Source organism: Pituophis catenifer, unplaced genomic scaffold (genome assembly GCF_029215685.1).
Source record: "Pituophis catenifer annectens isolate HBS135680 unplaced genomic scaffold, rPitCat1.0.hap2 SCAF_2, whole genome shotgun sequence".
NCBI lineage: Eukaryota > Metazoa > Chordata > Lepidosauria > Squamata > Colubridae > Pituophis > Pituophis catenifer.
In genome coordinates, this window is record NW_027256882.1 from 77,914,832 (window position 1) to 77,928,919 (window position 14,088).

The 14,088-nt window shown below is 34.9% G+C and overlaps 1 protein-coding gene across 2 annotated transcripts in view; it reads left to right on the forward strand.

Moving 5' to 3' along the window:
* The window catches only part of IQSEC1 (IQ motif and Sec7 domain ArfGEF 1), a 325,666-nt gene that overhangs the window by 231,918 nt on the left and 79,660 nt on the right, over positions 1-14,088 (forward strand). The window contains exon 1 of one of the 2 annotated variants that reach the window (XM_070936984.1): positions 13,730-13,794. The exons of the other annotated variant lie outside the window; for it this stretch is intronic. Within the exon in view, the coding sequence (XP_070793085.1) occupies positions 13,730-13,794 (65 nt within the window). Of the gene's footprint in view, positions 1-13,729; positions 13,795-14,088 lie in introns of those variants that run through there. 2 annotated transcript variants of the gene reach the window in all.

Genomic DNA, 14,088 nt, shown 5'->3' on the forward strand with positions numbered 1-14,088 from the left:
ATCTGAAAGCCGTTGATTTAGGCTGGAATCCTAGACATCATTATCTGAAAGCAAGGTCCATCCAGTTCAGTAAGGCTTGCGTCTTATAGATTTCCACAGGATTACACTGTAATCTAAGAATGTTTGCTTAATAATAATCTACTTCACAGCAGTCATAAATACAGTATAAAATATAGAATGATAACAACAGCAGCTGTAAGGCTAAACTCAGTAACAATTTTCTTTGCAAAATGGTATGCGTTGCTAGAATTGATTCTTCATTACAATCTTTTGTGAAGTATTTGTACTGGGGTGTTGTTTTGTACTTCAAATAATGACCAACTACTCTTATCTAGCACCTACAGAATCATTGGTGGAGTATATTGTCACCTAAAATACCCCAATACTATGGTTTGCCTTTAGCTAGGATGGCAAAATATTGTAATGTTTTAAGAGTATTATATACTTACATACTTATCACAAAAGAGTATGTTTTAATATAGCCATGTCAATGAAGTTTTAAAGTGGTAACAGAATATATAATGTTTTGTACAATATGCTCGGTTACTTCAATTAATTATTTTTCTTCAATCATGCTAGAATGATGTGGTATGATTCTCAATCCTGGTAGTAATTCAGGAAGTTGATAAATATAGACGGGGCAGAAGCTCCCCAATATGTAAAATTTACTTTCTGTGATTCAAGAGTTAATACACAGACATCAAGACTATTAGCCACACAATGACCGCACAGAAAACCATTTTGCTGTGCTGGTTAAGGTGGTAGATGAGAAGACAGGAGTCTCAAGTTTTAGTCTCCCCTCAGCCACAGAAGCTCACTGGGTGATTTGGACCAATTGCTTTCTCTCAGCCCACCTGTTTCATAGGTTTGAAGAATAGGAGCAGGATATAAGATGTTTGCCACTTTAAGCTTTATACCAAAGGTAGAATATAAATAAAATAAATCTCTCCTCTACAAATTTACAAATCTAATCCAAAATCACATCATTAAATGACATGTAGCACATATTTCTTTGTTTGTTTAATTTTTATAGCTGACCATTTCAACTTAGCAACTCTGAGAAGGGAACAAATCTAAAATGTTTAAAAAGAAAGGTACTTTCTATTTATGAGTTATTTGATAAACATAGTATAAACCTGATTGGAGATGTTAATCTGTGACTGAATTTGACACGATCGTGTATGTTTTAATTATTTGTTCTTTAGCTAGTGCAGTTCACAATTTAAACAAAAGGTGGCAAGATTTTCAAACATACCTAGACCAAGGGTATTTGGTGTTTACTTACTAACCTTACAATTTTCTTCAAAGCAAGCAAACCAAACACAGCCATAGAAGAATAGAACCATGCTACTTCATTTAAATAGGTTATATTTATTTACTAAACTTCACTTTGAAAATTAGATTTCAGTCATAAAGACAAAAAGCAGAACTTTTTTTACATAAAGACTTGCAAAAGCTAACATTTAAGTGATTGTTTAAAGAGTATTTCAAATTTTGGATTTCTTTGTGAAGTGTTATGCTTAAAAAATTAATAGAACTATTCTGTTTTTGCTAAGGAATAAAAAGTGATGTACTAAAAAAGAGATGAAAGTACATATGGGCAAATGAAGATATATTGTAAAAGTGGAAAGCCCAGCATAAATCACTTCAATAATGTCTAAAATATATATTAAGGGAGAGATGAATGATTCCTGAGTTCCAGTATTACAATGAAAAATCTCAAATAATGTGTCTGCAGACATTTACATGAGCACATATGCACATTCTGCTAATACATATTAAGCAAAAGCTATAACGACCAGAGTCCTTCTGATTTTGGGCTGTCACAGACTAAGCTGGCTTTTTTCCTGAAAACGTTAGGAGACACAATTACTGTGTATCTCCTAGTGTTTATTCCAATGTTACTAGTGAACATTTTTTATTCTTTGGAAATATTTCAAAATATTTCTTTAACGTCTGCTGATTAGGAAGACTAACAACTCAGAATTCAGTTGTCTGATGGGGTTATAAAGAAGCATTTGAAGCAGAGGTCTTCAGCTGTTGCAAAGCATGAGATAGGTAAAGGCTACTTCAGGTAGTGCCGGTTGCTACCTTTTGCCTCCATAAAGCTACAACAAACCGAATCCTGACACATCTTGTGAAGGGTAATAAAGAACAGTGAAGGCTCAGAGAAAATCTTCTAAAAATGCTCTTAAAGAACAAAAGGTACTCCTACTAGTGGATAATTTTAACTCTCCTGTTGTTATTTTTGTTCCAGCTGCATCAGTAGGAAGTCCTTTTCCTTGCTACCAGTTGTTACTTCCTCCCAAGAAAATGGGAATCCTAGGTAGGAGATTTGGCATGGCATTACAGCCATTTCTTTGCAAATGTGACAAGGAAGTTTGTTCAGCAAAACACTGTGGATGTACCATAGATTTAAATTGGGTGTTAACCTGCTTTGATCTAACACTTGATAAATGGTTATGGTTGCAAAATACAGTACATATAAACAATACAATAAAAATATAAGACCACGTGAAGTTCAAAAGACCGGCAAATTCAATAAAGTTTTATTATTAAAAAGAAGAGCTGATTAAAATTTGGTGATTCTTTAAAAGATAAAACTGCGTTTTACTGCGTTGGCTGCCAATTCATCATATATAATTGATATAATGAGGCTTGCTCTTTTATATTTCTTTCAAGATTCTATGATCAGATTTTCATAGTATTTGCTAGGAAGTAAATAGTCAGGTCTTTATCTCAATACATGACGAGTGTAATGTTGCAATTAAAATTAATGCATTGAAAAGGTAGAACTATCTTATTTATAAATATCATTGTTTTATTTCATTCAGTCTTACATACTCCTTCAGTTGCAAGCAACTTTAAGTAGCATACACTCCCTCAGTAAACATGTTAAAATAACTGTACAACCATAATAGTATAATATTAATAATGAAATTCAAATCACACTGTGCTGAGAATTAGCATACCAAAGTCATTTAAACTATGACTTACTACAGGGGGAATAAGTCATATGTATGTACTTAAACTCACAAAATTCCCCAGCCAACATAGCACACCTGTATGAGAAATTATGGGAGTTGAAATCCACACATTTTCAAGTGACCATGACTGAGAAGCACTGGTCATATCAGTTCCCAAAGGGTATTTAAATATCTTTAATCAGGTCTTTTTGAAGCCATAGCTAGCAGTTTAATAAAATAGAAGACAATAATGAGAGGAAATGTACAACATCTATTATCAAGAATAACAGTAGTTTCACTTGCAGCTATTTCATTATCTTCATTTACTTTAACCCTGCAGGATATTACAAATAGTATTCATAATTTAAAAGTGCTATCCTTTCTATAGAGTAACTTCAACTTTATTCATCTCAATAAATATAATTGCAATCATATGCCCTTGGGACACTGCAACCATCATAAATATAAACCAGTTGCTAAGCATCTGAATATTGATCACATGATCATGGGGATGCTGCAGGGTCATAACTGTGAAAAACGGTCATAAGTCACTTTTTTCAGTGCTGTTGGAACTTTGAATGGTCACTAAATGAACTGTTGTAAGTCAAGGACTACTTGTACTTAGGGAAATTCTAGCAGAAAAGTAGATATAATAATAAAATATTAATATGAAATATATTGTTATATTTATTTATATAAAAATAAAAACACAAAATGGATCATCATAGCATTAAACAAAACTACGTGTATACACATGAATGTGCATTTGTGTTTGATGTTTGTTCAAGTAAGAAATGTAATTTTTTTCTTGATCAAACTCACAAACTCAGAAACTTTGTATAATTCATGTAGATGGGTGCCATCAATTTCTATGCAATCATAAAAGTATGCAATTTCCATTTCTATTATCTTTATGTTATTTTCCAAAGCATTGATGTAATTCCAAAGATGTATTTAAGCAAAAGCAGTGAGGTAAGTCATTTTTAATGCAGTTACTGAAATCATTATGTGAAATTCTTATTGCCTTAAAAAGACTTTTAGGAAAATTTATCAAACCAAAGTCAGTTTATTTCATGTAATAAGATAGGAATTATCATGCCCATCCATTCAACTGTTCTATTGTTATTAACAGATGTGAAGTATGGTTTTACTTACTTATGATCAGAGTTTCTTTATTTAAATATTAACCAAATAACTATGCTTCTATAGTTTTCTATGTTCCAGTTAGTCAAAGTACCAGAGAGGCAAAAACGAATAAAAGAGCTTCAAACTTTCCATCTTTTTCTTACAGTAAAATACTGTATTTGAGCACCTATTTTGGCTGCTCTCTTCTCCGTTTTCCCTAGTTCTGTTATATCTATTTTCAAATATGATAACAGGAAGTGTACACAGTATTCTAGTGGACATGCCATAGATTGTATATGGGTCATTACAATATTGAACTTTTATTTCAATATTTTTTCTAATAATCTCTTACATTAGTTTTTCTTCTTCAGGTACTGCATATTCATTTTCATGTACATAAGCCATGCAGTATGAAATACATATCTTTTTTTAGCTTCAGGTAGTTCAGAACCAATCAATCTATATATAAAGATAAGAGAGTGGGGAAATTGGCCAATGTGCATCATTTTATACTTACACTTACTTAAACTGAAGTCCAGTTTGCTTGGCCTTTCATCCAATTTAAAAAGAATTTTCTGGTGCTCTTCACTTTAGATTGCTGCTATTGTTAGAGTCCTTTAAATGAATCTTGACTGTTAGTGATCATAGATATAAATAGTTTTCTTGGCAACATTTCTCAAAAATGCCCTTCCAATACCTTCTTCCTATGGCTGAAAGAAAGGGTCTGATTCAGAATCATCCAGCTGATTTACATGTCTAAGGCAATTTGCAGTTTCCCCACTTCTAATCCAGCACCTTTAGTCATGCCAAATTATCTCTTATTTTTATTATCCTGAACATTTTATATCATAAACAAATTTGCCCATCTTGCATCGCATCCCTAAGTCAAGATAATTTACAAAAAAGTTAAAAAGCACTGCTCCAAGTCCTTGACAGATTCTAATTCTTACTTCCATCCTGTTTTTATCAAACTTGTTACAGTTCAGCTGAATCCTTCTTGAAATGTGTCCAGCACTGAACAGTACAGTCAGGTCTGATGAACGCAGAATAAAGTGAACATTTATTTCATATGATTGAAAATTATACATCTGTTGATGCAACTTAAAACTGCAGAAGTCTTATAAGTAACCGCTCTTTTACTTCTATTACAAAGCTAGATATCCCGAGCTGTTCATTTGATTTAATTTCTTAAATGAAGTACTTTATCTTTGTTTGTATTGCAGTTCATTCTGTTATTTTCATGCTGCATCTTTAACATGTCAAGATTGTATTGAACTGTATTATTATCTTCACACTTTACATTGCCAAATAACAGTCTGTCCCATAGATCCTTTCATTATTCTTGCACCCTCCATTAGTTCTCTAATATTTCAGTCAGACCAATTATGCTTTCAGTACATCCCATTTTGCAAATGTACATATAGATAGGTTTACACCTAGTCCTTTGTATTCAAAACGCATAGCTCTTTTCATCAGCAACTAACAAATCACCACTCTAATTCACTGTTGAATTTTTCCACCAATTCACTCTTGAAACCTAATATTTTCTCCTGGGTCACAAGATTTCAGAATGTTGACAAGTTTCTTCCAAACTCATCTCTGATTCCTTCATTATTATTATTAATTGAAACATAACATGAAATTATTACAAATCAGCACATTCTTAATTTCATACAGTTGTTGTTGTTCAGTCACTAAATCGTGTCCAGTTCTTCACATCTACATGGACTATAGCATGCTGGACTTCCTGCCCTCTCTGTCTCTGAACTTGAAGTTCATGTTCATTGTGTTGATGACACTACCTAGCCAGAATGCAATCAATGCAACTTGTAATTACAGTTTGTGTTACATGTCATCTAGATCAACAGTCATTACTAATCTTCATTAACAGTAATTCAGAACTAAACAGTTGAAAATATTTGAACTGGCAAAATGTCAAAATAGACATTTTTATTTTCCATATAATTTAGGAAACATATTACAGAAAATAATAGAAATGTCACTTAAAAATAATTTACATTACTATAGCCTCACTTTATTAATGATTCCATAAGCAACATAAAAAGGCAGTGTTTAGAATAATATTAAGGTTGTTTGATAACTACATAGAAAACATTGCTTCCAGGTTGGGACGAATTCTAAAAGAAGATACAATACGTTCATATAATTTTGGCTCTGGGTTAATCTGGCAGAGAGAATTAATCTATTCTTTGTCTTTTTAATTAATTATATCACTTTGAAAGAATGTACATTTATTTCCCAAGGGTCATGAATAGAAAAGGGCTTATTTCATACTTGTTTGGGGGAACTCAAAATGAGGGGTCCTTGTTCTGTACTCTGATGATGATACCTGAAGATGAAACATCTGCAGAAAAACCACCAAGGAAAACCAGCACTCAGAAAGCCCCAAGGACCACACAGTTCAACTCCTGATCTGCAAATATTCTCTTCTATCGGAACTCAAATATGACCTTAACAAGAGAGAGCACAGAGAATGTAGTATTCACAACAAAAGTTTTGAGTCATGCAATGAACAGATGAAGATACCCAACACATTTCTTTTTAGTGTCAATTCTGCAGATAGAAAGGAAGACAATAACACCAGCAGATCAGTGTTGCCTACCCACAGAGCTTATTACTTGATTGAATGCTCATTTCTGAATGGAAGAGTAGCTGTCCATGGTTGATTGTAGTTTTCCTGAGTTCATTACAGCTTTGGCAGATGCCACATGGCGTGCACAATAGCCAGGAAGATTCAAGAGCAGATTATTATATTATTGATACCTAATTAAAATGCTTGCTGCATTGTGATAAGCAGAGGGGGAAAAGATGCAATTTCTATTCTTTATCTCATTCAGAAGTTTTGTCAGGTTGCTTTCCATTTATGTGAACTATGTCCTTATCCATGGTTTTATTGCATTTAAAGAAGCTGGCATGAGCTGCTTTATTAACACATAGATAAGGAAATTGAAATTCTTTGTGTGAGAATAGATTCGTAGACAGTAGGGGTGTTTAGAATTTTCTAGTGGTCAATTCCAGCCTAGTCTTGGATTACATTGATTTTCATTATATAGTTCCAAATAAGAATTAGAGTTGGAATGTGAACTGTCTTGGTGGGATAATTTATGCTTGGAAAAGGACAGTGCACTTTCAGTGATTGTCAGTATCATAATCATACATTAGTGTTGGTTCCATTTTTACTAATATGGTGGATGGCTAAGGAAGGAAGGATTTCTTTTTTAAAAGGACAGGTTTTTTTTACTTTCCCAACATGATTGGATTGATTTGATTCTGCTAATAGTAATGAAGTAAATTAATTTAAATCTGACTACAAGCTTTGTGTGCTGTGTTAGTGTAAATCTATTAAATCTTTAGTATATTAAGCCCTTGAAATCAATGAAATGTGTATGGATTTAACTTTGCCTAGGCTGTATCAAATATAGTAATGTTCATGGACTGGCAAATCTAAATGCATACATTTTTCATTAAGCCTTATTGATTGTGGCATCCTTAAATCAAACTAGGTGCAAGTAGTCCATGGCTTATGAGCATTCGTTTAATGACTATTCAAAGTTATGATGGCACTGAAAAAAATAACTTACAATACCCCCCTCCCCAGGGGTGGGTTCCACTTACCTTTACTACCGGTTCACAGCGGGAGCACGCGTGCGCAGATCACCCAGGATAACGTTGTGCCGGGTGGGCGGAGCCTCCCACCAGTTTTACTACCGGTTCTATAGAACCGGACCAAACTGGGAGCAACCCATCACTGCCCCTCCCGTCCCATTCATGTCAGAGGCACCACGTCCAGATTGAAAGGATTAGCTGATGATATCACCATTCCCAAGACATGCCAATAGGGGCTCCTTTCATGTCCCCATCAAGGAGCTGGAGCAAATGACGGGAGCTCACTCCTCTACGCAACAGCACTCAGGTCTTGAACATAAGCTCACTAACCTTCAATCCAGCATCCTAACCATATGAGCTACCACACTCTATACTTACTTACAATTGATTCTCATAGTTACAACCATTGCAGCATCCCTACAGTCACATAATCAAAATTCAGGAACATAGCAGCCAGCATATGTTTACATTATTTGCAACGTCCTGAGGTCATATGGTTTTCTATACTGGAAATTTTTAATATGGAAATCATCCAGAGTCACTATGTGTAATTTGGGAAGCCATATATATTTGTTTAATAAATATATAATACATAAATCTCTACTTGTGACCTTCCCAGGGAGCTTCTGACAAGCAGAGTCAATGGGGGAAGCCTGAATGACTGCATGACTCACTTAACAATCATTTGATTCATCTAATGATGGTAGCAAAAAGGTCATAAAATTGGACAAAACTCACTTAACAACCACTTTGTTTAACAACAGAAATTCCAGTCCCAGTTGTGGATGTAAATTGAAGACTACATGTATGGATTGCAATTTTGATACACTGCTTGAAATTATTGGGTATTCTAGTTATCAGATGTCTACGTGAGATTTAACAAAATGCAGCTTTGATTGTTTTTGAGGTATCTTGAGATTTACAGAGGAAAATAAGTATTGAAAAAAATTACTCTATACACATACACATTATTCTTCTCTGTCTTATTTTTAAAATGTTAGCTTATATATGAATCTTGGGAAGATGTAGAAGCTATCAAAAGAAGAGAGCAGAGTTCAACTGTTGCCAGCCTGCCCAATTATGCATTTATGTCTTTTTAATCCAGTTCAGGATCTGTGAGTTGTTTTGTTACATATATTATAGTTTTCCTTTAGAAATATCTTAGTACTCAAATCTTATAAAATCCTATGAATGAACTATTGATTGATTGAATGAATGAATGAATGAATGAATGAATGAATGAATGAATGAATCTTTCTATACATGGTGTGTGTGTTTGAAATATTGATTTTATCAAAATCTGCATATGATTAAATATACTGTTTTGGTACACACATCACAAAAAGAACTATCTTGGAAATACATTCTGAATGAATCAAATTGAACAGAAACCAATGGAACACTTTACTCATTATAATCTGGGTAATGTGCAATGCAGTATTAGAAACTACAATCCATTTCCCGTTGCATCTTATTTGCAGGCTTCCTGGAGTAGCTGAAGATGAAATAATTAGAACATTTTTTTGTGTGTGCTATTGGTAAAAATAGAAGTTTTACTCCTTTCAGAGATCTAAGGTATCCACTGCATCCCTTGATAACAAAAAATCAATATAGTAATAAGAATGACAGTTTTTCCCATAATAGAATACGCGTCAAAGCTACAAATAAGGCATTTGGCCTGAGCTACATTTCAGCAGCATATGAACAAAAGCCATGGTTTCATGCTGAAAAACGTTTGTTTATAAAACCACTAACTAAATTTAAACATTGGAATAAGTACTTTTAAAAATGTAGGTAATTGAATAATCCAAGTGGGGGATTTTTTTTCTTTAAAAAACAGCTGTAGTTGTGTCATATATTGATCAGTCTATTTATCATATAATAGCAAAGTCAGACGGAGTCAAATTTGTCTTATCTATGTAGAAGCTCTATGATAAATCAAATGAAATTCTTTGGAGTATTGCCATAGTGCTCAGTGTGGTGTGAATTTCAGGAAAAATAACCATGTAATATTATACTTCAGAGTGAATTACATTCATTATATCTATATTAGCAAGCATACCTGTTTCTGTTTTGCTTTAGCAATTATTTTAATTAGTAGAAGCATGGAGTGGTAGTATCTCACCCTAAAATACTATAACAATCACATCACATGCTTAACTTCCGATCTGGTATTCAGTCCCAAATTGGAATTACTTGTGCTGCATATCAAAACATAGAGGGACAAGCTTCAGAAGAATCTAATTTATTCCTAACTATTCTCCCAATTAGCCAATGAAGTTCTTGCCTAAGGGTAGTTTGTATCATGAACAAAAAGCATTTACAAAGCATGGAGATGCTTTACACTTAAAGCATAAAGAGAAATCAGTGTTAGATGACTTGGTTAAAAAAATACAGCAAACATACACATGCAATGCATGCAGCACTGCTTAGCAAAAGATAGATAAAACTTTTTGTCTCCGTATTTGGTAAAAATAGAAATAAGTATAGAATATTTAATAAAAATCTCCTTTCATAATGCAGCTGTTTGCTTTGCTTCAGAAATATAATAGCTGAGAGATCCAATAGATTGTGGGAACAATTTTAATTGGTTTGCATGGCCAAGGGTAGACTTGAACTCGAGGGTGCCCATCCTAATCCAATACTGATGCAACTTCACATATGTGTATGGTTTTGGCTTCATGTGTTACGTAAAGTCATTACAGTTTGAAAATCATGATTTACATCTTAGAGCAAGGATGAATGAAATCATTTCTGGTGTATACCTGGATAGTGGACTAAAACGCCTACTAAGCTACTGATTTATCTTGAGAAGATTTTCATGTCTTATGATGTATGGTACCTAGAGTGACTAGTTGAGATGGGTGGCTATAGAAATCAAATAAATAAATCTGGGTTATTATTCAAAACAAATTCTAAAGCGACAAATTCAGAAGTGATTTTTTGAGGTCATGGATATACTTCTAAAAGAATAGTCTAAATAAAAACTTAATTGAACAAATTTATTTTAAGCAATTAAAATGAGTTAAAGCAATATTAAAATTAAAAATGAAAAGATTGTGTAAAATATATACATTATTTTAGTTTATTTCAAAATAACTTCAAACTGTAAGGATTGTTGCATTGCATTTTGAATGACCTTCATTGATAACATACAAATAAAGATTTAGAAGACATGTTGATCTGTTTTCTACTGTGATGGGCAGACTTTCAAATGACATGGTAAATTTTGTCATGATTCAGAATCACATCTTTTCTCAACCTAGCATAAGAGTTACTTTTCCAGGGTGGTAAATAGGAATCATGATGTGTGACATAGACAGGCAAGACTAATAGTCTCTTCATCATACTTAATAAGACTTAATAAATTATAGTTTGTTATATTATAATGTTAATTATTTAGAGGAAGTAACTATCAAATTTTCATGCCTATTTTTTGTGGCATGTTTTTCCTCCTCAGGTATCCACTAGCTTTTTATAGCATCTTTTGTATTACATTTATGCCAATTCATCACTGCCTCTACTGGTATCCAATAAATGACATAAAACTATGAAAGAAGGAAAGGAGGTGCTCATAAAACATTGAGCGGTTATATGAAATGTAATTGGTATAATAAAATCCAAAGAAACTTTTTAAAGTAAAGGGTGACTTTAATATTAAGTCAAATAATATTAAGTCAATATTATTTGAGACGGTTACTTAACTTTTCTGCAAAGTGACAACAAAAGGCAAGTATGTCCTTCTATAGTGCATTTGTCGCCAGCTTTCCCAACCCTACAGTGGAGTTAGAATTGTGGTTTTCAGTCAATTATGGCTTGGCTTCAACAAGTTTCCTGCATATTCTTACTAGACATATGGTAAAATATGGGCTAATGGTGTCACTGTTAATTGGATTTATATTTGTTGATGGACCAGGACACTTCAAACCCTCCCCCCTCCAAAAAACATAATGATTCATCAATTTGGAGATACATATATGTGGGATGCTACAGAATTCTGTCCCGGAGTTAGTGTAGTATAAACAACAATGCATGTTTTCCTTAACCATGTCTAATTTTAGGCACTATAGGTTAAAGTTATCAAGAAACTGGCATATGTGCATAGGAAAAACAATATGAGAGTCCAGGTTATAATGAGGGATACTGAATAATACTGAATGTAGGACTGGAAAGTTAAATGTATGCTTAATAAATTTGTTTTGTATAAGCAAATGGGTTCGAAGTACAAAAAAACTATTATAAATATTAAGAAGAGTAGAGGCATCAGCAACTTCTTTTGGCACTTAAAAGTTTATACCCATGGGATTATGTTTTTTTAAAAAATACTTTTTTCATTGAAATAAAGCAAACTCACATCCCAGCCTTCTGTAACATTTATTCATAGAATGGCTCTGAGCCCCCAAGAAGCTCTAGATACACTGAGTTTCCAGTGGAGATGAAGAAAATGTTTCAGGGAGTTATCTCAATAATTTATCTTCAGGAAAATTGATATCTTATAGTTTGATACGCTTTCAGCATAAGCATTTTGTGACAATGTTTATGACATAGTCTCAGGATTCCTGATGTCTTTACTGGCCAACAATAGATGAACAGAGTGGAATTACCTTCATGGGAGATTTTAAGCATGCTGTAACAGTAAATTTTCTCTGTAAGGAGGTGTATGAGCCAAATTAATTTGAAATCCATTCCAAATCATAATTGTAAATCATCTCCCCAAAAACTAATATGGCTTTGGACTCCATCTGATAGCTTTGGAACAGCGTTCTGCCCTCCAGAAATGTTGGATTATAATTCCTATATTTCTCAGTCAAAATATTCATGGGGGGAATTCTGGGACTTGCAGTTTAGCATTTCTGGAGCCTGCAGAATCAGATTTCTGAAGGCTGCTCAGAAGCTATATGGCGGGGCAAAGAAAAAGCTTCTACATACCTCATTTTTCAAAACCATACATTCATTTTATTCATTCATCTCTGCTTAAGTGGAATTAGAGCTGCTAAAACCCAAAATCTATTCCAGTAGGACATAGTTAGGGTAATCAGTTTGCAGTTGACAAGCGTTCTGTAGTCTTTTTATTTTGAGTTTTGAGTTTTAATTAACTTTGGAGGACAATTATGCGCCCAAAATGTCGTTATGAAACGTAGAGTTTTATCGCATTAGAAAAGAGAACTGAAAGAAAGGGAAGGAAGGGGAAAAAAGGGGAACGATCTCTTTTTCAAAATAGCTCCAAGCCGTTTCAAGCCAACACAAACAGTTGTTGCTACCAAAGCGAAATTGTGTGTATGTGTGTGTGTGTGCGCGCGCGGGCGCGGGCCGGGCCGAGGAAACAGCCGCTACTAGGGTCGCCGAAGCTGCTGAATAGCGAAGAAGTCTGAATGTCACTATTAATAGTACTGCCTCCGCTCTTTCCGTCACGTGAAAAGAAGCAGGGAGAAAAGTATGAGTGGGAAGAGGAGGAGGCGGGGGCTGCCGCTGCTTGTGCATTCTCCTCCTCTTCGAAGTCACATGCCTGCAATGCCCAGAGAGGACGAGGAAAGCTTGCGCTTTTTTTTTTCTTCACCCCGACAATGTTCTATTCCTGGGGTGACTACCGCCCTCTCTCTTTTTTTTTTTTTTTTTGGTCTCCCCACTGGCCTTGGCATTTGCTCCGAAAATCAATCTCTGCCTCATAAAATAGGCCCCCTCCTGAATCTCTGCCATTGGTATTCTCAGCTCGCGCGGTTGGCGGAATGGATGGATGTGTGAGAAGGTAACTGAGTGAGGGCATGCGCGTGCACAGGCGCGCGCGCTGTGCCTGGAAAAGGGTGGACCTCCGAGTGCTCGTGCCTTTCCGGACCCCCTCCCCTAGCTCAGCACTCGCTCTGGAGACTTAGCAGGACGCTTCTTGGTGCGTCCTCTAGTTACTCTTTCTGCACTCTCAGGGCAAGGCGAAAGTGGTGGGCGAGCCCGGAGGTGGGGGGAGGAAAATATGCTATAAACTTGGGGGGGGTCCTCCTTACTTCTTCTCTGCAGCCATGTGGTGCTTGCACTGTAATTCGGAGAGGACTCAGTCATTGCTGGAGCTGGAGCTTGACAGCTGGTAAGCCATTACCGCCTATTAGAAACAGCATGGGTTTTCGTAAAGCCAAACGACCAGTCTGGAGGGGAAGGATTTTTTTTTTTCCTTGTATTTCAGTTGCAAATTTCAGAACAGCTTTGTTTAGTCCTGAACGATGGTTTTGTGTGATTAGTGGAGAGAAAGAGAGAGACTGAGGCAGTGTGGTTAAGAAAATGATCAGCTGCACATCTAAATACTATTCCAGTGACACAAAGGGTTTCAGTGTTTGGTCTCACTGACTGTTGCTTTTTTTATATATACCGTAACAATTACAGC